The sequence below is a fragment of the Balearica regulorum genome, chromosome 7, assembly GCF_011004875.1.
Source record: "Balearica regulorum gibbericeps isolate bBalReg1 chromosome 7, bBalReg1.pri, whole genome shotgun sequence".
Taxonomy (NCBI): domain Eukaryota; kingdom Metazoa; phylum Chordata; class Aves; order Gruiformes; family Gruidae; genus Balearica; species Balearica regulorum.
The window spans coordinates 24,530,375-24,556,200 of record NC_046190.1 but is presented as its reverse complement, the minus strand read 5'-3'; the positions used below and the strand labels follow the sequence as shown (position 1 = coordinate 24,556,200).

Below are 25,826 nucleotides of genomic sequence, written 5' to 3'. Positions count from 1 at the left end.
CAAGTTAGACTAAGGAACCAAAACAAAAGAAAAATATTGCCTCACCAGCGGCACTTTGTTCAGAAAATGCACATCTGTCAACAGGGTCTACACAGCCCAGGAGACTAAAGGCACTGAATGTTAACTCCTAACTGAGGGAAGGTCCCATTTTGAAAGATATTTAAGTACCTAAAAGGAATCTGGGTACCTGCTGAGCTGGCCAGAGCACCTAGGCTCCTGCAGCAGTGCCTGCATACCCTCCCCAGCGCCCGCAGGAACTGTCAGCCTGATGAGGAGCCGATCACCTTCCATCTCCTCTGAGACAAAGAGGTGCACGGGCTTTCCTGCCCCAGGCTTGCCTCATCATGGGGTCTTTCCTAAATCTATTCGTAATTCCTTTATCACTTTTCAACATTTTTTTAGTGTTTAGCTGAAGAATGCATCTGACAAAGCCCGCAGCAGAGTGCATAGGGTTCAGGAACGAACTCTTCCTGTGGGGGAGGACTATGCCACAAAGAAGAGTTAGACCTCCTCTGAAGATAATCTGAAAAACAATTTTTTGTTCTTTTGAGCCACCTGAGTGGGTCATGATGACTAGTGCCAGCTCAGCAGAGGCTGCAAGTGTGTGACTGTGAGCAGAGAGCGCAGTGAAAAGGACTGTCCCAGCTATGGCAGACTTAAATCTGCATAAAGCAATCACAAAACCACCGTGTCACCCGAAGGGAGCCATGTAAAATTCCAGTGGAAACTTCCCTTAATTTTATTTTCCAGTACAAGAACTGAGGGCATCAGATAAAATCAGCAGAAGCCAGGTGTGAAACAAGAGGAGGGAGTTTAGGTGAGCTGTGTAACAACCTTGCCACAGGATGCTGCAGAGGGTAAAAGCCTGTAAAAGTTCAAGGGGTAACTGGAAAACTTTATGGAACAGAAATCCATTAAGGGTTACAAATACTTAGAAACTCCATCCAGATCTGGAAGATCACGAGCTGCAGTCAGATGGAAGCTGGGGGAGTGTTAGAAAGCAGTATAGTTCATGCTCGTGTGTTCTTATTTTCTGTAGGCATCCACTTGCGGCCACAGGTGCAGGATAGTGGGCTCGATGGACCTTTGGTGAGGCCCAGGACAGCTGCTTTCATGGTCTTTATTTTGAACTGCCCCCCTAAGATGAGCTGTCCCCTCTTTCCTGGTAGCTTATTATTAGAACTGGGTCACACATAGCATTTGGGACTGTTCGTTGCCTTGACCGACATTGCTTTCACGGGGAAAGCTCAGTGCTGGCAGGCACAGCAATATAGCTTACATGGGGAGAGGAGTAGTGGTTTTTTTGCATGAGATTCGCTAATGCAGACTTTTCATTTTTGTGGTTGTTCCCCATTCCATCAGGGATGTAGCGCTGAGCTAATTCGGGGAGGCGTCAAGGCGCGTGCCATATTTAGAGACAGCCACCTGCTTGGGAACATCAAGCGGCAGCAAAGAGCACGCTTCAGCAAAAAAACCTCCCCTGTGGATTCTGCAGCAGCGGCATCCAGCCGGCTCTCCCCTGCCTAAACCTGCCTGTGGCCACCAAAGGGGTCAGTGCCTGAGGGTGGTCAGACCCCGTCAGCCCAGGAACACTCTGAGCCTGGCACTCCCTCTGCCCAGGAACTGCCAGATATTTTGGACAGCTGCAAGCTGGAATTAAATCACGTGGGTGAAGAGTAGCCTAATCTCTACACAGGCGATATAGAAGTGTTATGTGAGGCTGAGCTGTTCTGAAGGGCTGGGGAATATGGTACTTGTTAACATATGCTGTCCAACTACTTTATTTAGATAGCGCTGTTATACTTCATTGCCTTAAAATAGACTTAAGATCAGCATAGAAGAAAGCAAAAGGACTGTCCATTAAAGAAAGAACCTACAGAACAGAACAAAATTTATTAAAAAGAGAATAAGACTCTTTATTGCTTTGCATTGTTTTATAATTATTCAACAAATAAATTTTATAAATGCTGCAAACATTTACCATATAAAGCATAAGACAGACTCGTGATCCTGAGTAGCCTTAAAATTAAACTATGATTGGTTTTTACCTTTTTCAGTTTACTTTTAACTAGAAGGGAAATTTTCACATTAAAAAAGTATTCTAATATTTGCTGTTTGTATAACAACCTGATTTGCAGTTGAAATTTCTGACAAAAAAAATACAGATATTCTGAATGACAGCAGACTTCACTGTTTATTTCTCAAACTTGTGTGGAAATGTCTGGAAAGTACAATTACAATAATTCCTGAATGAGAGAAGCAGGAGGAACTAATGAACCTTTGGCTAATTGCCTATTGATTACAGCTAAAACTAGGCATTCTTTTAGGTATGAAAAAGCAAAGCCTAAAAATGAGCTAGGTGACTTTGGGGAAATGAAGCCAGGGTTTGCAAATGCAGATTACAAATTGCAGCCTGCTTCCTAATCTCACCATGTTTCCCATCAGGAACGTGATGCCCTGCAGATGAGCCCTGTGCCCAGCGGGTAGCTGTCCACTGGTAGGCACTGGTGGGCACCCAGAAACACCCGTGTGCAGGTCTGGCCCTGGGTGAGGAAAGGCAGAAGCCAGCACAGCATGCAGAACTTCACTGATCTGCCTCAGTGACGAGAGTGGGAGACCAACCTTTGCCTTTCCAGTTAAACCTCATAACTATACTTGTAAATTAACCTTTTTATTTTATTAGAACCATTTGGAGAAATAAGGATTTGCAGAAGTGAGCCCAACAGGTAGTAAAAGCAAAGATTTAAGACTATAAAAAAATCACTGAAATTGTATTAACACAGTTGTTTGATTTTAGACATTCTTCTAAGTGCAGTTTTAAGACCTCCTTTTAATGCCTGTGGGTATATATGCTCCAAATTATTCTTGCATGTTTATTTTCAATCACGTTCAGTTTCTTGGGGAAAGCAAAATGAATGGGGGGAAAAAAAAATATATTTAACAACAGTGTGTACATGTAGGAAGGAAAAGATGAACTTTGAGAACATTCAGCTCACAGGAATAAAAATGTAAACAGGTTTGTTTGCTAATGTAACAGCTGATCACTAATATTGAGGTTAAATGCAGAGAGTTACAGACTGCAATCAGTGAAACTGGAAGTTTATCAAGTGCTATAGATGGAATTTTCTTTATTCTGCCAACATCAATAAGACAAATACGATCAACACCTGAGAACAAGGCTTCATGGGATCTTCCTGAGGTGAAAATTGGGAATAGAGAGAGGATTTGCATTTAGGGCCCAACCCAATACTCAGTAAAGTCAATAAACAGAGGATGTTTTTGTTACTGAGTAAATCTGTGCCAGCATCAGAGCTTGTGCCAGAGCTAAAATAACCTGAAGCAGTACCATAAATTGTCACTGCTTTTTCCTGGGGAACCGGTTATGTGCAGTTTCTGAGGAGCTACTTGGAAATTAAAGGTCAATCTAGAATTAAAGCTGTATTTTACAGTAAATATGTCTCCTTATGACTTTATCAGAAATTTGATGGTCAGCCTCTTTAAATGAGTTAAATATCTCTAGTAAAATAAAGTAGGGATGGTTGACTTTACATGACGTCTTTCATACCAGAGGACTTTGAAGTGGTCAACAAACTGATTATTAAACATTTGTCTGGCTATCAGCCATTGCTGATATGCAAGGCCAAGGCCAAGAACCTTTGGGTTGAAAGGTAAAGTATTTTTTAAAGTGCTACATAATAAGCAGCTGGGGGCACAAGATGTAAAATACCCTGCAGAAATCAAACTTCATGCTGATTTTAAGCAGGCAGGTTTATCAAGCGGAGTTTACCCAGATTAACAAGGCTAGTACCACTCCAGCAAAGAAACATCGTACAATTGCAAGATGGTTGCAGGCTATACTAAAACCAGAGCGTGTTCTTCCAACATACATATTTCAAGTCCAATTATAGGAGGGCCTGAGCTACCTCATGAAGCGAATTTTGCAAGGTGTTTGGGCCAGTAATTCCCCATGGCTTTGTAGTCAAACAGAGCCTGTAACACTTCTTAAATTTACAGGAAGTTGTAGGCAGGAAATTTGTCTTTGCAGAAGTGAAATGACTTGGAATTCTGCATTTTCCCCACCTATTTTGACTATATTCAGAAATCACAACCTTCTTTTACTACAGTACTCTTTTTTACACCATGGGTCTCAAAGTGTGGTGGGCACTGTGCTCTGCAAACAGGGATACACAACAAGGCAACAAAATATGTTGGGTTGCTTTCTGTTCTGAGCTTTTGTATGTGACTCTCTGCAGCTCTATAGCCCATAACAAGCAAGACCTGAGGAGCCTTGGTGTCACCCATGCACTGAATGCTGCACATTTTGCATGGGGAAGCAAAGGAGACTGAACTCTCCGTGGCCAGGAAATGCATTGTTATGGAATAATACCTGCAGAGAACTCGGTGAACTTTCACCTTGGCGCACATTTCTGTACTGCCTCTGAGTACATTCACAAGGCCAAATGGTGAGTCCTTCTCCTGGTGGTAAGCCGCTGCTCTTACGCAGCATGTTCATTAAGCGATCACAAATTATTTTAGCAGCATTAACTAAACCTCACTCGACCACTTGGGTAAGCCTAATTATCCACTTACAGACATTGTCTCCATTGGCAGGTGGGAGGACAGCAGGATCCTGAAAGATTAGGAGTAACCGACAAAACTATGTCCAAATCACACATGGTCTGCTGGTAATCATCAGAGTGTATCTTCTGTAGGAAAAAAAAAGAAAAAAAGCAATTATAAAAGGGAATGATAGCCTATTTTAGTGAGAAGGGAGAAAGTTCTGAGTTCTCAGTCAGAAACCACTGATTTTTTAAGTTTTTCTGTATTGATTCATCAGAATACACGAGACAAAAATTGTTACTTTCTGGTTTGAGAAACAGCCAAAAGCTGCAAAGAGCTATCGTAGAGACATGCCAATTGGCCATTTACAAAGCCTAATGCCATGTGTTTTCCTGTCTTTCTGGACTAAGATCTCTACTAACAAAAAGTGGTTCTTGATTTATGAAAGGGATGAATGTAATACCCTGGAGGCTACTTCATCTCAGTTGCTGTAAATTGGATCTCTCAGAGATGAGATGAGATGAGATGCAATGCGAATGAGGCAGAAGTACGAACTTACACAATCTGTGACCATGGTGCTATTCCGTGCAGTCTGAAACAGCACTACAAGTATTCATTTCTATTTTGAAGGGAAAATCTTTGTTCACTGTATTCTTAGAAAAAGCAGATCTGCTTCCCTTGTGCTGGATTACCATATGATCTTCTGCCACTTTCCTCTAGGCAATGCTGTCCAAAGAGTTATACAGTAGTGAGCAATTTCATCAAGCTGCAGGATTTACATCGTCAACTGAGATACAGTATACACCTATGGAAACTCTAAACTCTTATGAAATTTAAAAAAAAAAAAAAAAAGATGATCAAAGTGACACAGAGAAATGTCAGACAGACAATCTGAATATGAGATAAAGATGAAAGGAACATGACCTAAAGCTTTGGCATCAAACCTATCTTTCCTCTCTGTTTAGGGGGTAGAAGGTTTCTGAATTTTGTATGCTCCAGTCACTCCTCAGTGATTTGGTTAAATGGAGGCAGCAAATACTCTAGGATACACTCCTGGTTTGTTGTCCGTTCTGCTCATTAAAACTCAAATCCAAGATAAAATAGGCCCCCGTTTAAAGTTAAAACTCTTAAGGATATCCCTGCACATAAAAAGATGCTAACTTGTTTTGCTGCACTGGGATCAGCAAACGAAAAGAGGGAAAAATGTTGTAGTCCAACACGTACAAGAAGTCACCCAGATGGGGCACAGGATTTTCCCACCCTGGTGACAATAGATGCTCAATGGCTGGGGACTTTCCAGAGGTACCTTCCTCCCGCCATGCACTCTGCCCAGCTCTTAGCTTTGTGGTCCTGAGATTTACAGCACGTAAGTTTTCAGCCATAAATTAACCTTCGTTTCATGCTCAGAATTCCCTAGTGCCACCAAAATTCTTTTTACAGAAACATTGCTGTGTCTCTAGCACTCGTGAGCACCGAGAGTGCCAAGTTCTTTAATTTTATAGGAATATTTCATAAAGGAACTGGTCTTTCAACCCTACTCTGCTTGCTCGGAAGACAGGTTTCCCCCAGTACCGTATCTGCTGTCAATGTCTCACAAAGGAAAGGGATTGCAAAGATGAAACGCTAATCAGACTTTTGAAATGACTACTCAAATTGGCAAGCTAAGCTAGACCACCCTGGAGTAGTTCTCATCTTAGAGCAGGTCCTGGAAAACAAATTGTAGTTTTAGACTGAAGTCCGTGCACAGGTAAAATACCTGGGGAAAGTTGCTGGTGGCAATTCCAGCATCTCAGCAGAACTACGTAGCGTTTGCCCAGAGCTCATTTGCCGCGTGCATGCATTTCCGTACAAGATAATACAGTGCACCATCAGAACACCAACACTGGGGCCAAATTAATCCTTGGGGAAACTCCCACCAAAAACTAGTGGTTCAACCCAGGGCTGAGTTCACCCTTCTATTTCCGAAAAGAGAAGTCTGCCAAGGACGGTATGGCCGAAGAGGCACACAGAGCTGGCAGGTTCTCAAGTGTCAAAATAGAACCAGAATAGCTGGCCGCATACATCCCGTGCTTCGCAGGCAAGACACAGAAAAGAAAAACAATCAAGTTGTCTGGTGGAAAAAGCGGCTTCCCAGGATCGCTGTAGCCACGGTGTAATTGTGATCAATCTGCATTGGCAAGTATCAGCTTTCCATGTGTGTTTCGCCTAACGCAGGCTGCCTGCGGAGAGCAGCTCGGGCAGGCTGATGCATGCTTGTTATCGCTGGCGTAAATATCTCTGCCTTGTGTTATTGTGGCACAAAGCAGCTGGACCATTTGAAAATCATTTAAAAAGCACTATAAAATTAGGGCTCCAGTGCTCTTATTTTATGACTTTCATGAGCAGCCATTGCCTAGAGAGAAATTATCCTCTTTATTTTCAAGGCTAAAGGTTCTTTTAACATTCATCAAAATCAAAGTACACCCTTGATAACACATTGAGCTGTTACTTATCTAGTACAGACTCTTTACCTTCTGCATAATATCGCATTTGAGATCTCAGTTCTTCATATACAACTCATTTCATTGTGTCTGCTGTTGTTTTCACCAAGTGAATTTGCATAGTTTCAGGAGAGGCTGGCTGATGCCCTGAAACATATTCTTTCCCTAATTCCTAATTTTTTTTAAATTTCTAGAACAATAGCCTGGAGTGTTTTCGTTACTGATCCTTCTATAAAAATGGTCAATTACCTCTTCTGGCAATGGATTTGAACAGACCAATTAAGCACTGTAAGCGAAAGATTTTCAAGGGCATAAATAGTACTTAGGTGTGTAACCTGATAGACTCCCATTTCTGCCTTTGAAAAATCTTTCCCCCGTATATATATATTTTTTAAAAAAAGTCTTTGATAACTTTGCTTTTTCTTGTTCTTGCTTTCACAGACAACTTCTTTACCAAACTCAGGAAGACGGTGAGTGAACCAAAGCAGCATGACAAAATGCAAACAGTACAAAGGGAAAGCCATTCTTTTATAAATAAAAAAGGAGTGCAGCTGTATCGACCATACTTAAAGCTCAGATCTGAAGGGCTTAGGAAGAGACACTGCATGGAATTCCCAGCCAAAGAGGTCGCGAGTGGGGAATAGTGAGGTCCTGCACATCCTCTGTCCTGCAGCTCAGGAAAACCACTGTTTTCCTCTGTGCTGTTCAACCTGCCTTAGGTGTCTGAAAGAAACGGTCACCTTATCATCTAGACATCAAACACAGACTGAAGATAAACGTTTAGAAAATCACACCCTTAGCTCTGTTCTCATGATTCCCTCTTTGGCCAGGATTTTGTCCTTATTTCCTTTGGGGATAGGAGGCTGCATTTCTGTGCCAAAAGGTGGCACACTTTCAGGTCTCTGCAAGGGGGGGCTGGTTGGTGCTAACAGATGCCACTCTGAAAGCATGTGCAGCCACGTAGAGGAGCTGTAAAGTCAAGATGCAGTATCCTGCATGGAGGAGACGTGACCGGCCAGAAGGCAGGCTGCGTGTGTGCAAAGAGAGCCTCGCCACCATGCCAGCACCTCTGCTAGCAGAGGGGGTTTGAATTTTTAACCATAGAGGTCTTGCCTGTTGTCACCCAGTTTGTGATTCATCAATAGGATGCTTCAGCTAACAGAAGGATGAGATAAGAGTTATTTGGTAATCACAATTGCTTGTGACCCTAGAAAGGCAGAAAGTGGGACAGCCATGATCAGCAGACCCTAGCACAGTCTGCTATCACCATGGATGAAGAAAGTGGAATAGGCATTTAGTAAATCAGGGTAAGAAAGCACCCTAGCTCTGCAGCATGTTTTTCCATTCCAATAGCCAGGAAGCCAGCAACAGCCTTCCTGTGTCTGACAGTCCCAGAAATAGATAAAAGGGCCCAACTGAGCTGACCTAGCTCTGGGCTCCTGCATTTCAGACCAAATTCTATCTTTTGGGTTAGGACTGATCCACCCAGTCTCAGCCCTTACTTGTGGCAATGGTCAAGAGCAAGAGGCAGGAGAAGAGCTGAGATCAGTGTAGCCCTCTCAAGACCTGACCCAGCACCACAACTGCAATTGCCTCAGCTGTGCAGTAGCTTCTTCCCTTCTGAGCTCACCTGCACACGTGCTTTTCCCTCTCAGGTATATACACCTCGCTCAATAGAACAAACAGAAAACTCTGCAAAATCCTTTCCACCCAGAGCTTTCAAATTCCTGCTTTGCCTTTGTTTTGGGGATAAACTACCTGTGCTGACCTGTTTCTCACTGTTGTCTTCACCAAAGTGATGACAAACTAACATTTGAAGTTAATGCTTCAGTGCTGAAGGGGGAGGATTTTCCTTTCAAGCGTGGAAGGGGAACAGGTGTCTATAGAGTGTTGTTTCCCTCATATACACATACCTACTAAAACCTCAACATGTAAAGGGTATGTGCATGCTCACCTCATGTCCAGAGCAGGATTAAGCATACCTTGGATCTGCTTTGACCTAGATGATCAGTAGGTGGAAGCCTGGCAAAAGGACCTAGGTTGTAGAATGTTCTGGACAAGGCAGATTCAAAGTCATTTTGAATTAAACCTGTTAAACCTGTTCATTCTCAGCAAGGCTTGATCTACTTCTGAATAGCAGGTGGGACACCATAACTCAGTGGAGGGCAGCCAAAGGGCAAAAGATGAAGTTGGTTCCTGTTGCTAACCATGGAACCAAGCTGGGAACAAAGTCATTTTACCCAAGGGAGCAATATAAGGAACAATATAAGGAACAATACCTTAAAAAGCCGGGTACGATCAGAATCTTGAACGGGAAGGTATGAGGGCATTGGGGTCTGTGTTAGCATCTTCTCTTGGAGCAAAGGTGTTCCTGCCCAAGTGATGGGCATCCATATCATCAGTTGTTTTTCCTCATCGTCACAACAGTTGAAAGTTGCTTTAAACATTTTTCTTTTCTTTCTTCACTCCTGATCCCTTGTCATCTCCCTCCTTGCTGCCACTGTGAAATTAATCTTGGTTCATAGTGACAAATGTATTCCCAGCCTGGGGAGCAGATGCTGGGTGTTTGGTGCCTGTGTTATATAGTTCATTATTTAGTAATGGGTATTGTGGACACCTCATTGATAGGAGACATGGAAAAGATGCCAAGGCAGGTTAGACCTGAAGGTCTCGCTAGTCAATCATTCTCTATTAGCCCAGAGCAGAGCCTAGAGGAAGACAAGATAAGAAACGGGACAACTTTAGAGTGATTCTTCCCCTGTGTATCTTCCAGCTTTTGGCCTTCAATAGATTGCCTACTTCCTAGACCTCATGATGCTTTTAATTACTGCAGACCAGACAGAAGGTCTGGTCTTAGTTAAAAAAAAACCTCCCGAATTGCCTCCTCACCACCGACCCCAACAAATACCCTGCCTCCATCAGCTCCAGGGATGTTAGCTCAGGCTGTGCGGGGGGAAGAAGAAAAGGAAGGGTGAAGGGAAGCTGAGCCTGCTGGCGCTGGAGGAGGGCTCCGGGGTGGGCCCGCTGCCGCCGGTTTCCAGCATGACTGCCGTGGCCGTGAGCCTGCGTTCCCTCGTCGGACGAACCGCAAAAGCTACCGATAAGTTCCCTGGGTGCCTCATCCTGCGGGAAGTAAAAGCGGGCCGGCAGCGGGCTGCACCCCGCCTTTCCCACCGGCTGCGGCAGCCGGCGCGGGGAGCGGCGGCACCTGGCGGGGAGCAGCGGCACGGCCGGGACCGGGACCGGGGCCGGGACCGGGACCGGCACCAGGGCTGCGGCCCCACGGCCGGGAGCTGCGCAGTGCTGCCGTTCGCAAACAGCTCTTACCGGTTACTAAGCGCCTGATAATTTTCACTGATGCTCAATAACCTTTGCAAGTTTTCTTCGGCTTGATTTTTAGAAGGATACAAGGGAAGCATCGCCCTCCCTGGGGAGGAGGAATAACGCCTTTGGTTAAGTCAAAGCCCCCAGCTAGTCTTATTGCACTTTCCAAACCAATTTCTGTCCTTGTAGAGGGTTTATTTCCTTTAAGAAAAGTATTTGAATTGAAAGCAGCTGGGGAAAGAGCACGAGCAGCATGGACTCCTCCATTCAAACCCCCTTTCAGAGCTCCCCCAGCTCCTGAGAGAGGCTCAGTCCTGGCTGTGGAAATGTCTCCTCTGTGAGACTGAAGGGTCAGTTTTCCCCTGGAGAACATGCAGGAGAGATGCTGTCTGAGGTGTCCACCACCGCTAGCCCACCGCCCGGTCCAGCAACTCAATGCAACAGGGTGTCAGCACTCAGGCGTGTTCTCCCACCCAGCAGCTGCCCCTTGCGCCTCCCTCTTCCTGAAAGCCAGAGGAGGGGTTGTTTGCACTATCCTGCCTTTTTTCCTGGAAAAAAAGGACTGGGAAAGCAAAGAGAAACATATTTGGAAAGAGAGAGAATAAAAGACTAAAAGAATCGCCCTGCTTTTTACTTTGGGTGATTGCATGATGTCCTGGACTGGTTTGTACAAGAGATTTTGCCGGTGGAGCAAAACCAGGCCAAACTGCATTGTGCATTGGAAAAATGAGCACTGTTACAGGCTTTTCTTATACAGAAAACCTGCATGGGAAAGGATACAGTGTAGATAATTTCCATGTACACCCAGGTCAATACCAGTTTAATTCATCCAGTACATTTCACATTTTTCTTCCATCCAACCCGTGCAGTTTATCAGTAACAGCTCCCTTTAAAAGCCAGTCATGAGTATACTTGGTGTTTTTAAATCATTCAAGATTGCTTTCTTCTGCCATCTTCTGGCAATATAAAAAATCACAGCGGTTCAGTAACAGCAGTGTTGCTGTGCTGGTCTAAGGCAAGGGTTGTCAGTACAGGCACTGTGTAATTAGATCACTTGGCATAATTGGAAAAAATATAGCCCTTCTTACTTATTTGAAAGCTTACCTAGTTCTTCCAGCTCTGCCAGTTGATCTAGTAGCAGTGACTCGGTGGTTATCCCAGGGCAAAATGTCTGTTTTGTAGACCTTGCGTTTCTTGAACATCTGTAACAGCAAAGGAGAGTTGCATATCATGTGAGGCTTTATCATTTTATAACAGGACTTCATCGAGTGTACCCTAAATATTTTGAAGAGAGTCCTTTTTGACAGTTTAGCTCGTGGCTTTTCATAGCTCCTTGACAAAAGGCATCTTTGTTTCCTATGAAACCACAGGAAGATCTTGTCCAATAGGCATGTAAAGATTTTCCTTCTACTGCAACAACTATTTCTTTCTGATCTGTCAATGTAAACACCACAAATCAAGCCAAAGCACTTTGCATTATTTGCTTAATTCTAAACCAAAACATTTTCAGTATTTTGTTAAAAATGTATGTAAGATTTAGATAAGATTAAATTATGGTTTCTGGGGGGTTTTTTTCCCCTTTTCCTGCAATCACATGGAGGTTCTTTGTATATGACTGTTTGTGATCCCCACTCTCCTGTCACAATAGCTTTTCTTACATAGTTTTGCTAAAAATATGAAAGTAATGTACAATAATTAAAAAAGGAAATAATCCAAAAGGGGAAAATGCCAATATTTTTCCTTAAAATAAACTCAAAATTCAAAGCCAGTGAGAAAAACTACTCACAAAATTCCAGCCTGCAAAGAGAACATAAATAAAAGCTGTTCAAAGCTTTGTTCATTTTCACTAACACCAGCAAAAATGACTGCTTGGGATGCCAGGCATTGGAGAGAAAGGGTGTTAATGCTATTTATAGCTCATGGATGGATCCCACTGCCATTGTACCTGAGAAGCTCACAGTCCGTAATGTATTCCTGCTCACAGCAACTTTCTCAAGCAGAAGACAGCCTTCCCAGGGCTGTGCTGGAGGCACTGGGGTTTGCTTTGGGAAAATGGACTGTTATATTTGCAGCCTGTTCCCAAACTGTCTATTATAAACTGCCTCCAGCAGGCACAACCTCCAGCAAGGGTGCACCCCTCCCTGCTACCTGTGTTTGCCTCACCCTCTTGGGAGCCATGAGGCTGCTGCTTTGCTGGAGGCTCTTCCTCCCTCCATCACCCTACTGGCTTCGGCATCGATCTACAGTCCACACCAAGCCTCGGCAAGAAACAGCATCAGAAAAAACAACGGCATAAAACCTGACAAGATAAAGGTGAAAAAACCCCTTCAAAAACTTGGTGGCACAGAACAACCCTCGCTCCTGCCCTGCCTGACCAACTGCATGACTCAGGTGGCCTCAACACAGTATTTGGGGAGTAGGGCAGTGCCGCACTGCCGGCTCCTCGCGGAGACAGCGCAGCAGCAGGGCTTAGCAGGGAAACTCTTTCCTGCGAGCCAGAAAATGGCAGGACAAGCTCTCCTAGTGACCCTGGGACTGGACATCTCACAGAGCAGCAAGCGTGTTCCCCCCTGCCCTTGGCCCCTCACCCATCACAGCCCGGAGAGGTGGGCGCACACACCGCTTTACCCGCACTCCTGACTAGGCGGCTCCCTGGCTGCTTGCACTCTGCTGTACCTGGTACCCCAATGCCAGGGAGGAGCAACAGGAAAACCAACCTGGTTTATTTCTTCGACTTCAAGATAAGAAATTAGGAGCAAATATTCCTCAGACGCACAATGAAAAGTTCACAAAAGAAAGTAAACCCCAGCTCTAGGTCTTAGTTTTTCTTCTTAGCTGTTCTCAAACACTTAATTGGTGGTCAATTCCTTTGATACAAACTATCACCGTACTTAATGATGATTTAACTAAAGAAAAATCATTATTTTTAAAGTCAGCAATTAAAAAAATCTAAAGAAAAAATATCCTGCTCAACAAAGCTGAGTGTCCCTTGAAAGCTCCGCGATTTGCCTGAAAAAACTTAAGTGCCAAAATAGATCTTCCACTGTAGAAGTTTGAAGTCTTTTTGCTCTTGATTCCACTGCAAAGAGTTTGTACAGCTTTACCAACCTTAGAAAAAGGTGCCTTTCCCATATGTACGCTTTCAAGCAAGGCAAGGCAAAGAGAGCACACTTCCCTGCTTATGTTAAAAGTGCAGGGAGAGACAGACAGCTCAAAGATACCCCTGCCAAATGACTGAGAAATATCAAAACCCCTTTACTCGTGCTTTCAAATATTCTGAAATCTTGCAAGCTTGACAGCATTGTCAATTTTGTATTGACAGCAGCAGTCAGAGAGAAATCATTTGAGGAGTAAATCAAGGAGAAGGAAAAAAAAAAACCAAACCCCCTTTAATCCACAGTCACACAAATCCATACTGCCTGCAGAAGGGCAAGTGCTTGGAGCTCCTTTTAATAGCAATATATTAACATCCTTGTTTGTCTCTCCTGAAGCTTGCAAGGCATTCCCCCCCCCCCCCCCCCCCCCCCCCCCGCCCTTTCCAGAGTCTGGTCTCTTCAAAATCATTTGTGTCAGAACTGCCCATAACTTACACCTATCACCAGCCTGTGACACTGATGAAATCTCGGTGTGGCGCTGGCTGTGACAGCGCTCACTGGACTGTTATCACTATCAAGGTCACTTTGTTTTTCTTGCTCTCGCTGGAGCTCCTCTGCCCTCAGGGCATGGGCTGCCCATGGAAGCTGTCTAAGCTCCTTGCAAGCCACAGCCTCTCTGCTCCATTACTGGCGTTACATAAGATTAGAGTGAAGTTTCTACTATTAGAAGCAGTTAGCTGCATGGCGACTGTGTCCTCTCCTGATGCGTACAGCACAGTTATGGCTGCTGGCAGCAGGACTTAAAACTACAGCTATTTTAATTCAGGAAGAAGCATGAGCATATTCGAGATGTGTCAAGAAAAATAGTAGTTTGGGGGGGGGTGTTAATTCCTAGCAGTGGTACCCTGGACAGGAACGCCCCAGAAGAGAATTAAAGGTGAAAGCATCACCCTAGGCTTCACGGATATCCACAGCCGAGTCGGAAATTATGGTACGAGCCTGTGGAGGGCAGCGCTGTCTTGCTGGGGATGGTGCATTGAATAGCTCAGAGATGCCAGCTGCTAAGGTAATACTTCTTTTTTTATCTCCTTTGAATCTGAAAGCTGCAGATGTAAAAGCTGTCGTCCTGTCACAGCTATAGCCTGTCACTGCAAGGAGGACTCCCTGTTTTTCCACCCGCCCCCCCCATTCTCCAAGCACCCTTTGCTGCAGCGTTAGCCCTGTGTGTGGGCAGGTGCCTCTTCCACAGCTGCGTGGCTCTTAAACGGGAGGCTTGGGGGAGGCAGGCTGGGGCGCTGGAGGCAGCATGGAGGTTCTCCCCTTGGGTCGACATGGTCTTGGGAAAAAATGTGCAGATCAGTGACACTGTAAAGGAAAGGAAATGCTCTCCAGGAGCACTTCCATGAGCTAGCAATAACATCCCCTTCCCCAAAACCAGCAGGGCACAGCTGAAGCTCTCCCCACTAGCCTGAATCCTGCTGGCAGGGCCATGAGCCTGGCTCAGTAAGCTCTGCCCCTCCTGGGGGCTTGCCTCGCCTTGCCCAAGGACTATGGTGGCTGTGTGACCTGGGACAGGGCTGCTGGAAGGAGCTGTGTGAGACCTCACTGGGGCTCCCCACCTCACCCAGGAGCCCATCTGAGCCAAGACACTCGGGCCTCATCCCCACCCGTGCTACCTCACAGCTCTGCCCATGCCCGGCCACGCACCCCCTTGATTTTCTGCTTCACCTGGGACCTGCCTCACCACCGTGGGCTCTCCTGGCTACCCGAACCATGGGCCGAGGCTGGTTACCCTCACCTGCCCTGCCCGCTGACTGCTCCCACTCCTGAAACAGCCTCACGTGTCCCTGCCATCCCCAGGTGCTCGCAGTGCCGGTGGGGCAGCAGCAGGCTATCCCTGCCCTGCAGCAGCCCCTCCAGCCCCGCGCAGGGATGGGAGGGCTCACGGAGCAAGAAGCCTTTTGCTCTCCAGCCCAGCCCAGGCTCCTCACATGCAGAAGCTGGTACCTTCCAGCTCGGTTTGGAGGAGTCAGAGGGCCCCATCATAAACACGCCAGTCCGGATGCGAATGGAGGTGTCAGGAGGGAGACTGAGCAGTGAAGAGGTGTGAAGATTCAGATTTTCTCCCACCCAGTAAAACACGGCCGCCGGCGTATGGCGAGGGGCATCTGCGAGCTGAGTTGAGCTGAGGGGGCAGCCGTGGAGGAGGCTTGCAGGGCTGCTCCCACTCCTTCCCAATGCTGTGGTGAAAGAGAAGGGGCTGTGTTTTCCAGAGCCCTCGATCTGGCATCTTTCCCGGGTAGTAAATTCTCTTAAAAAACGAACCAAACAGAGCTTTAATTGTACATTCTGCTTTTCTCTTCACTCCAGAATAATGGCAATGGCATTAATACAGTGCTGCATTGAACACATACCCGCACTGAGGCCAAGGGACCGATTCTGCTTTCCATTATTCAGGGGCACTGCCTCTAGTGAGGCAGATCAGGGTTTAAACAGCGAGCAGGAGCAATGAACTTCTACTGTTCCCCGCTGTTCGAGTGTGGGCAAAATAAAAGGCCATAATATATGATGCAGTCAGCCAAGAAAGCAATATTGCTCTGCCATGTGCACGGTCTACACCAAGACGAGTCCAGGATCTCATTTCTAAATTCCCATAGGTGCCTCATTTAAACCATCAGCCATAACCTGCTTCTCATTTTCAATACCACTTGGTATTAGAGCTGCAGTGAACTGCTGGTGAGAGATTCTAATTCCTGCAAACAAGCCCCTGTAGGCTTGCAAGGAAAACAGAGAGTTCCCCTCTCGGTTGCCTGCTAGGTTCCCATCTGGCTGTTTTAACTTTGCTATTGCTTTTAAATGTGCCTGTTTCTGCACACGAGGCTTTCAGCTCTACCTCAAGAGACTCCTGGGTTCTCTTAGCGTCAGATTCTGGCCAAAATGTAGAGACACAGATTGGGTCTTCTTAACAAAAAGGAAGATCAGATTTCACATTACAGTATCTGAAAGATTAATTCCACTTACATGATCATTTCCCTGTGAACCACACTTCTTTCCATCTGGATTTTTCCATCAGGAGGACAAAGAGCCATAGTGTTAAGCACTACCTGAGAGAAAAGAGCAAGGAGTGTAAGATGAGTGCAGAGATGCTTACTGAGAGAAAAGAGAAGAAATAACAGACTAGAGAGCAATTTCAAATGCATTGTGAGGCAATTTTTATTCCCCCCCCCCCCAAGTGAATTATATTCTGATCTCATGCTTTGGTATTTTGAACCATTTAGTATGACAGGTTTTGATTCAGGGAATTTAGGATGTTTGGCTGCAGGAACTTTCTGTATTGTTATTGTTATCTAATGTTTGTGTTATTGTATTAACAACAGGTCCAGCCAAAATCAGTGCCCTGCTGTGCCCAAGGCTATCAATAATTTCATTTAAGACCTTGTTATTGAAAGACACCTGGCCCCATCTGGGCTACTATAGAATCACAGAATGGTTTGGGTTGGAAGGGACCTTAAAGATCATCTAATTCCAACCCCCCTGCTGCAGGCAGGGACACCCTCCACTAGACCACATTGCCCAAAGCCCCATCCAGCCTGGCCTTGAACACTTCCAGGGATGGGGCATCCACAACTTCTCTGGGCAACCTGTTCTAGTGCCTCACCACCCTTACAGTAAAGAATTTCTTCCTAATATCTAACCTTAATCTACCCTCTTTTAGTTTAAACCCATTACCCCTTGTCCTGTCACTACACTCCCTGATAAACAGTCCCTCCCCATCTTTCCTGTAGGCCCCTTCAGGTACTGGAAGGCCACAATTAGATCTCCCTGGAGCCGCCTTTTCTCCAGGCTGAACAACCCCAACCCTCTCAGCCTGTCCTCATAGGAGAGGTGCTCCATCCCTCTGATCAGCTTCATGGCCTCCTCTGGACTTGCTCCAACAGCTCCATGTCTCTCCTGTACTGGGGCCCCCAGAGCTGGATGCAGTACTCCAGGTGGGGTCTCACAAGAGCCGAGTAGAGGGGCTTGGCCTGCTGGTCACGCTTTTGATCATACCATCATAACCGCAAGCAGAGCTGTGCCAGCTAGGAAGGTGCTAGCAAAAGGGATAGAGGAAAGATAACTTGAGGCCCAACAAATGCCCTGTCCCAGACTCCTCTTGGCACTTCAGACAGTCATTTAATCTCTCTACAGCTCAGTTTTGCCTTTTGGAGACAAGGTGAAACTATGGCAAAATGGTCAAAATGAAGGCTAGGTGAATAAGTGGCTGCTCAGTTAGTTTGGGTTCATTTTTAGTTAAATAAAACATGTTTTTCTCAACCAGAAACAAGCCACTTCATCTTGGTTTAATATTTTAAAAGATTTTTCTGCAATGCTAAAGTAAAATTCCAAAACAACAGTAATTTTGAATAGAAAAATGGAAATGGTAATTTTTTTTTTTTTAAATAACAAAATGAACTATTTCAAACCTAAACAGAGTGTTTCCATTTTTTCCAGAACTTTGCTGAGTTTTCCTTGACTGGAATCTGCAAATGCAACACAAATCTATTAGATGCTTTAGCCAATTCAAGTCAGTGGGGGTTGTGCATTTTTTTTTCTTTTCTTAGCCAGAAAAATCTTCAGTAGAAAACAGCAATTGTTTCCAATGTAGAAAAAGAAAAAAAAAACCAAACCCTCAAGTGGCTGGATACTATCAGGGAGATACAAAGCTCGGCTAGGCTGTTGTAGACGAGGTCCTGGCATGACCGAGTCCCTGCGCCCAGCTGCAGGCAAACCCGCAGCCTTCCTGGGCACTGCCCGCAGCTCGGCGATGCCCTGCAGCCACCTGCAGCCTCTGCCTCCGGGGCGGCTCTCCAGCTGCTGGGGACATCCAACCGCCTGTGGATCCGAGCAGGCCCCAGCCATTTGGGGTGCACCCCACTGCTCTAGGTGTCTGGGAACTGGTGCGTAGTGACAAAACAGTTTTAAAGCTTGTGCTACCTTGTATTCTCCCAGGGAAGCAAGGAGGTTAATACATCTGGATTGCCCTTAAAACCTCTATCCAGTCTCAAATGTCTCCTATAGATAGAAGGCTTTTTCTTGTTGCTGCTGTTTTGTTGTTAACCAGGAAAAAAAAAAAAAAAAAAAGAAGGAGGAGAGAAACATAGAAAGAAAGAATCTAATGAGATGCTCTTTAGGTACTTCCAGGCTACGGTTTAAAAGAAAAGTAATCCTATCCAACTTGCATGGTCTAGATCTCTGCAGAAAACATTAGTGACCTTGTAGGAGAGAAAATATTTTTTCCCCAATTACAGGGGCTCCTGCCCTCCTGCACTCACTGGCTGTTTCCAGCTTCTGGGAGCCACCCAGAGGGAGAAGCTTAGAGAAATGTAATCGGTGGCAGCACTTTGCTAGCTTTGCAGTATCTTAGAGTAGAAGAGGTGGGGTGGGGAAACTCTCAGCAAAGTCCCTGGCCTTCAATTAAAAAATTCATATTACTTTCCTCATTAGTCCAATCATCTGGTATAGCTATTTCCAAGCTTACCCCAAAGGCTCTGCAGAACAATTCAATTTCAAGGCCAGTGTAGCTCAGGACTGAGCAGTGTGCTTGGGAGGAGCTACGCTTCGCGTTGACACGAGGAGCTCGCTTGTCTGGCATCAGTCATGTGAAGCAAACGATGTTGACGCACTTTTTTGGAAAGAGGATTGCTGTATGAAAGGGAGCTCTGTTGCAAAGCACCTCCCCGGCTGCAAAGGCTGGAGTCGCCTGCTAAGTTTCACCGGCACCAAAATGACTCAATTCTCGGAGAACCTCCTCAAAGTCAGTTCTTGAACAAGAAGCCTTGCAATGTAATTCTCTCTGTTAATCATCCCTTTCTCTCCTTCTGCTGATCATCTCCATTACTGTAACTAGCTGACAGGCTACAGCAGAAGTTTAAAGCAATGGGGGCTAGGAGAACCGAAAGTTTAGTATCCATCTGCTTACCTCCACAACTTCAGCTTTTAAACACCTGCAGCGATCAAAAGTCAGCCACACTCCTTGAAAATGAGCCTGTGGTCTTATGAATCTCCTGATGTAGAACCTGTATTATCTTTTTCTTGATTTCCTTTTACTGCTTCAGCTTAACATTCTCTGTCAGTGAAAGTACAAACAGGTCATCATGACGATGCTGGCAGTAGCTCTTGAGCACAGTGCATAACTTTTGCAAGGCAGTGAAACTTGTAGGGCAATGCACAGAATCTTTTTTCTGTGCTATTCTTCATGTTAATCTGTGCTGCAATTGCACAACATATTCATTTACCAAAGCGCTTTGTGTTATGTTGTCTGCCCTGAAAAATTCATAGGCTTTTATCCCTATATTCCTCTCTACTTCCCTGCAGTTCTTTTTCTTCATCATTAAAAGTAAAACCAGTCAGCTTTTTTTCCATTTCTCCTGTAATTTTTATTGTGCTTTTCATACTTTGCCTATTAAGTACTTACCCTAGGGAGACTTCCTTTTTATTGGAACGTACAAAAAGCTGTAACTCCTCTTAACATTTGTGGCAAGGAGGAGGGAGTAGGGGGCAGAGGAAGCAAATTTAGGCTGAGGTCACAGAAATATATGTGGTGTGTTCAATAATGTGCCTCGCATCATCTCTACTTCTTTTTCCATAATCAACAGGATATTCTCCCTTGCTTTCTACTTATTTCCCAAATCAGCCCACACTGTTAAAAATAACGTATCTGGATGTTTGGACAAAGTTGTTGTTGCTTTAGGAGCAACATCCATCCGGCTACTGCTGCTGCTGCGGGGCAGGGGACAGGCTAGATGGCTTCCAAAGGTCCCATCTGCACTTGTTTTCTAGAATTGCTGAGAAAATAGACTCAAACTCTAGATTTAGGCATTCAGGCATTAGAGTGAAAGCTGATGCCACATCAGAATAAACACCAGCCACCCCACTTCGGGAAGAGTTCTAGTGTGGCTCACATGTTGATTATGGCTTTAATACCAACAAGCAACCAAACAAAACTCATCAATATTCTCTGGAGGTGAGAACAGCAATTCAGAATAACGAGATCCTGGCAGGAGAAATGCTCCTAAAGTGTCAGAGCAGGGACTGCTTGGATATCTCTGAACTTGCTCTTGACTGAGCCCTACTTCAGGCTGGACTGGCTGGCCTGAGCTTCCTGGATCTGAACCGGCAAACACCATTGCCAAAGGGATGCCCTTATTCCACTCCATGATCTGTGAGGGAGCAAAACAGTCCTAGATGGGATTCTCAACAGGGCAACAAAGCCAGAACTTTCAGGTTTGTAATTTCCCAAAACTCAGCTGCTCTTTTTTCTCACATGCCAGGTAAGTACCCTGCCCCTCAGATGAGAGAAACAGCCTCTCTCCGGAGGCAAATAGCTATCACATTATTTATACAAAGTGGAACAGCTCCCAGAGGAGAGACGGAGACAGGCGGATGCAAGTATACCAGTATAACTGAGTGTACAGGGGTATTCACCTGAGAGACAGAAAAAACTAGTTCAAATTACCTCCATTTCTATTTATACACATACAGACGTACATATAGATATGTATACTTGCATGTGAAAATCCATTCATAACGTACACGCATGCATATACATACATGTATAGTGTTTAAATATATCCCTATAAATGAAAGAAAATTGTACACATGTACATTTTTTATATATGTATACACATACACTATATGACTATATGTCTTACATACACATCCTAAGATTTCCACCTTGGCCCTAGAAGCTTTGTAAATATAAGTCAGTCCAATGATTGATGCTTTCAAAAACTTCCAGTTTTAACTAACGAGAATCAAGTGCGTACAAACACTTTGGTAACTCTCCAACATAAAGTACTGCAGCTTTCCCGCATACACTCACCAGCGCTATAGTAACAGAAATAATGCCTGCACCTACGAGTTTCAGCCAGTGCTGCATTCGGGTGGCACAGGATGTTCTTTTTCAACAGCGTTACTTGACAAGAAATTAAATCATATCGTCTTATGCTGTTGCTTTCTCAGGGGATGAATTACATGCCTGTAGAGTCCTAACACAGACTCAGTCCTGCTCTCTGGATGCTTTTAGCAACACCTGCAGGCCCCGCTGCACATACTAGTTATAATAATGTAATGCTATTTGGAGGGTAATGAACAGGACTACTTTCTAGGGAATATTATTTCTGTATGAAAATTTCATCTTAATTCATTTCAGAAAAGCTGTCTCTGATACAGCCCAAGTGCGTGCAAGAGAGGAGCAAGATGCCTCACGCCAGAGACTCCGCAGGGAGCAGAGCTTCCTATGAAACACCAGCGCTATCAGACCTCCAGCGGCTCTTTTGGTTCAGAGGAGGTTCTGACAATCATGTGGACCAAGTCTGGCCAAATATTTACCTGGGAGATGCGTAAGAACATATGGTCCTATCATTAAGCTGCTATTGGTCCCCAGGAGGAGCGGGGGTGGTACACTGGGGACCAGCTTTCAGGTCGGCAGGAATGTTTTCGCAATACAGGCTTCCAAAATTGATAACATAGGGAGTTTGGATGTCATGAAAAACATGACATACAAAATGGTAACTTACTCATAGTGTATCTGAGTTGGGTTTTCTATATTCTGTGAACCACAGCAGATTTGGCAGGGTTAGAATTATTTGTATTCTAGGCAAAGTCTTTAAAAACCCATTCCAAATCAGCATCAACTCTGAGATGTGTTACCTGCCCTGGAAACTGTGCTCCAAGGCAGCAGACAAGAACACAGTAGCCCTCACAGTCAAATAGGAGTAGCAGGACCAAGAGCCAGATGGAGGAGGACCCAAATGAATTACACAATAGGGAGTTTGCCAGTCCAAATCCAAACTTTCTTTCAAAGATGGTAAAACTGAAAATATCAAACAGGAATTTTCATGCAAATACCTTATTCTTGTGACCACTTGTATTTATTGCTATTTCCTTCTATTTGGATTACTGCAGATTAGATAGATCATCAGCTCATTTTTCCTAACTCTTCATAAATACATGAGGAGACTTTTTTAAATTTTTTTTTTTTTTCCTGTAGAACAACTTGAGTCCCAGTTTATGGTGGGAAGAGGGAAGAACCTGGCTGGTGAGCATGATGCAGCTGCTTCATGTCCAAACCAGGAACAAGGTGCTGCTGCACCTCTATGGGTTCTCGATCTTGCGACTCATGCACACTATGAATGAGAGATTAGCTCTGGAACTTGCTAAACAGCTATTTAAAGGAAAATCTTGACCACTTTATGCAGTATGCTATGTTCCCAAGGATTAACTGCTGGGAGGCATTCGCTTAACTAACAGTATCCCACCAGCAAGTCTGTACTCCTGCTGCTCTCCACAACACCATATCACATTTTTCACGTGCAAAGCACTACGGGCTTCTCAAAATTTGCTACTGTCAGCAAGCTGCAGTTCCTGCATCCTTCACTAGCGGGAGCCGGCACTAACTTTAAACCATGCTATTTTAGCAGAATATTAGGAGTGTTGCCAATGAGCCCTTCGTGTCTTTCAACAGGTGGGCTGCTAGGAGCAAAGCTACTCTTCAAAGCCTCAACATTACTCATATCCTTAATGCAGCAGATGGGCCATATAGCATCAACACGGGAGCCAAATATTACGAAGATCTGCAAATAGAGTACTATGGAGTAGAAGCATTTGATGATCCTTCCTTTGATTTAAGTATCTTCTTCTGCGATGCTGCCAATTTTATAGGCAAAGCCTTAAACACTTCAGGAGGTAAGAGGGAGGCAAAAAGAAGCTTTGGGAGGAAGTTTCAACATGAGCCAAATGGCTTCTCCTTGCAGTAACAGGCAGCCAAAGCTCAGATTCAGCGTACAATTGGAGAAGGCAGAGGCAGAACCGCCGCTCGGAGGATGGGACAAGGGCGCCTATGCCATGCGCTGCAGGGAAGGTGGCCACAGCCAGATCCCCGGGAGCTGGCGGGGGCTGCCTGCCCCAAACCCAGCGTGGTGGGAGGAAGGGCCAACACTAGGAGCAGAGCGAGAGGGAAGGGCAGAGGTTATGGCACCGCGGGTCCTTTGGGAGGATCCGTGTGCCTCCACGTGCACCTCGCACCCCTTGCACGCCAGCACAGGCTCCAGCCCTGCGATCCTACCCCAGGCACAGCAGCCCTGCTCCCGCTCCCGCTCCCGATGCACTCAGCTGGGAGCAGCAGCACTTCAGCGCTGGCTTAAATGCTTCACGTGCTTAAGTGCTTCGCAGAATTGGAGCTTTATTCAGACTATCTATTAATCTAGAGAAGCAGCAGAAGTTAATGAACTAAGTCAAAAACGGCGAGTCTGACCCACAGCCTGCTGCATTTTTGTCAGCAGAGTTTGGATTATGGCCTAGTTATCATAATTTCCATTTGTTCCAGAGTTTGCTCCAACTCTGGCTGCGAGATCTGCTGCTTTCACTGGAGTGCTTTATTAAATCCCCAGTTATAGCTCACACTGGGCTGCTGAGATACAGTAAATTATGAGTCCATTTTTACAGGCAGACTATCCTACGAAGTTTATGGGACTTGTCAGTGATCGCAGTCAGGGTTGGGCCAAAATTTTCTGCCAAAACTGCTTTTTTTCCACAGAAAACTACAGTAACAAGTTTAGTCGCAGAAAGCTTCTCCCTTCCATAGAAAATTTCAACTATTTTAATCCGAGGCCTAGGTTAGATGCATGAGGTCAGTATGAAATACCACCTTGCCTGAGATGTACGACGCGACCTTATGCTAACTGTCCATGAAAACATGAGTATCCACTAACCGTCACCATTGTTTTCCCACCTAGTTTCTAGTAGTTTTTGTCCTCCCTGTGTCCCTCTCCCTTCAGACATGCGAAAGCTCACTCACCTTGCTGCACCTCTTCTTTTGCAGGTAAGGTGTTTGTTCATTGTGCCATGGGGGTAAGCCGCTCTGCATCTTTAGTGCTTGCCTTTTTAATGATCCATGAAAACATGACACTTGTGGATGCTCTGAAAACAGTGAGCGCTCACAGAGACATCTGCCCAAATTCAGGATTCCTCAGCCAGCTCCGGGACTTGGACATCAAATTAAATGAAGAGAGGAAAGGAACCAGAGAATCTGCTACTAAAGACTTGTAAGAGCGTATTGCTGAAAGAGAGAGGACAAAAATTTATTTGAGTTTCCTGTATCTCTCTTAAATGAATTGTGTTTGTAAACTAAGGATGTAAGTTTATAATACAGCAGAATGTGTATTATTACTTGATCTTTCCATTTTGCAAAACCCTCCTAGATTATACTTACAATTGGTTGTGTATTGTATCCTTCACTCTCCACCTTAAAATATTGCTCTCTGCTGGGGAGAAGAAAAAAAATAAATTGTGTATATATGTATCAGGTTCCACTTCAGAAATAGCTGTGTTTCAGCAACTAGTGAAGCTCATATCACTTTATGAAGTGTTAGGCTATTTGAGGTGAAAGATGCCATATTATTTATGCTACAATAATGCTTAGAAGTTTTCTTATGAATCAGCCCCCCACCCCTTTGCTCCCCATATCTAAAATGGTTTGTATTTTGAGACTTGAATCTGGCACTGGTTAGTTCTTGCTTTTACAATTGGTGGAGCCCCTGAGTTGGGGGTAAGAGGCTGTTTAAAGGCAGAGCAGCTGGGAAACAATACAAACCACTCTTTAAGAAATTATTCCATGTCTATTTATATAGTGTTTTCTCTTTAACTGTTCATCAGATATAATTTTTCTTTACTCCATGAAAATACCTTTGTTTGAGAGGACATTCAAATACTGTTCATCTTCCCTGATAAAATCCATCCAGGAGATGCTGTGGAAAATGCTTCTGAAGAGGAGGGTGGGTTCCCAGCTGAGGCTGCATGGGCAGTGGGAGCGAGTGCAGGAAAGCATTTGACAACAAAGTTCAAAGGATTCCAAATTTGTCTGACAGTTCAACGTTATAAAACTCATGATTTTCTTTCTCAAAAATAATGGCCATTAACATTGCAACAACTTGTTCTGTGGCATTTACTTTTGTGAGAGGACTCGAGTGAATACTGAAGTGACACAGGAATGGCAAGGGAGGTGCTGACAGGCATCAGGCTTTCATCTTTGTGTTTTTGGGCCACCATAAGAGCACTCAATAGCTACTGTCATCTGATGGATCAGTGCTGCCTGGAAACTATGTGAAGCACATCTGGCTTTCCGTTCCCAGCGGACAAACATTCGCAGCACAAAGCCAGCTCAGGGATGGCAGTTGTTTGCATTCCTAGTACCAAACTCAGGAATGCAGAGGCATGAATACTCCCCACCATGTGAGCTGACTGCTCAAGAACAGCAGAGCAACAAGGGAAAACATGCCTTACCATTTCCAGTGCTGTGTGCAAGGCAGATTTCTGCCTCCAGGACAGG

At 44.9% G+C, this 25,826-nt stretch overlaps 1 protein-coding gene and 1 long non-coding RNA gene across 4 annotated transcripts; one reads left to right on the top strand and one right to left on the bottom strand.

Annotated features, from left to right (window-relative positions):
* Positions 1-1,397: 1,397 nt before the first annotated feature.
* On the bottom strand, positions 1,398-24,429 carry LOC142602624 (uncharacterized). 2 transcript variants are annotated; one of them, XR_012836378.1, is made up of 6 exons: positions 24,297-24,429; positions 19,419-19,565; positions 16,481-16,563; positions 11,469-11,566; positions 9,320-9,748; positions 1,398-4,706 (listed from the first exon to the last, which is right to left on the bottom strand). It is a non-coding gene; the product is annotated as an uncharacterized LOC142602624 (long non-coding RNA). The 2 variants fall into 2 exon arrangements; XR_012836379.1 differs by lacking the exon at positions 9,320-9,748.
* On the top strand, positions 6,601-25,424 carry LOC104638038 (dual specificity protein phosphatase 13B). Of its 2 annotated transcripts, XM_075758617.1 has the most exons (5): positions 6,601-6,735; positions 7,482-7,510; positions 21,651-21,840; positions 22,965-23,185; positions 24,321-25,424. In XM_075758617.1, the coding sequence occupies exons 3-5, from the start codon at positions 21,698-21,700 to the stop codon at positions 24,545-24,547; spliced, it is 591 nt and encodes a 196-aa protein (XP_075614732.1). In that variant the 5' UTR covers positions 6,601-6,735; positions 7,482-7,510; positions 21,651-21,697; the 3' UTR covers positions 24,548-25,424. The 2 variants fall into 2 exon arrangements, with proteins under 2 accessions (XP_075614732.1, XP_075614733.1); XM_075758618.1 differs by lacking the exons at positions 6,601-6,735; positions 7,482-7,510 and adding an exon at positions 14,076-14,525.
* The last annotated feature ends 402 nt before the right edge of the window (positions 25,425-25,826 follow it).

Excerpts from the sequence above, each read along its gene's own strand:
- LOC104638038 (XM_075758617.1), top strand. The coding sequence starts at position 21,698 with ATGCCTCACGCCAGAGACTCCGCAGGGAGCAGAGCTTCCTATGAAACA. Across the intron at positions 21,841-22,964 it reads AATATTTACCTGGGAGATGC|GTGGGCTGCTAGGAGCAAAG; the intron begins GTAAGAACATAT and ends GTCTTTCAACAG. Across the intron at positions 23,186-24,320 it reads AGCCTTAAACACTTCAGGAG|GTAAGGTGTTTGTTCATTGT; the intron begins GTAAGAGGGAGG and ends CTTCTTTTGCAG.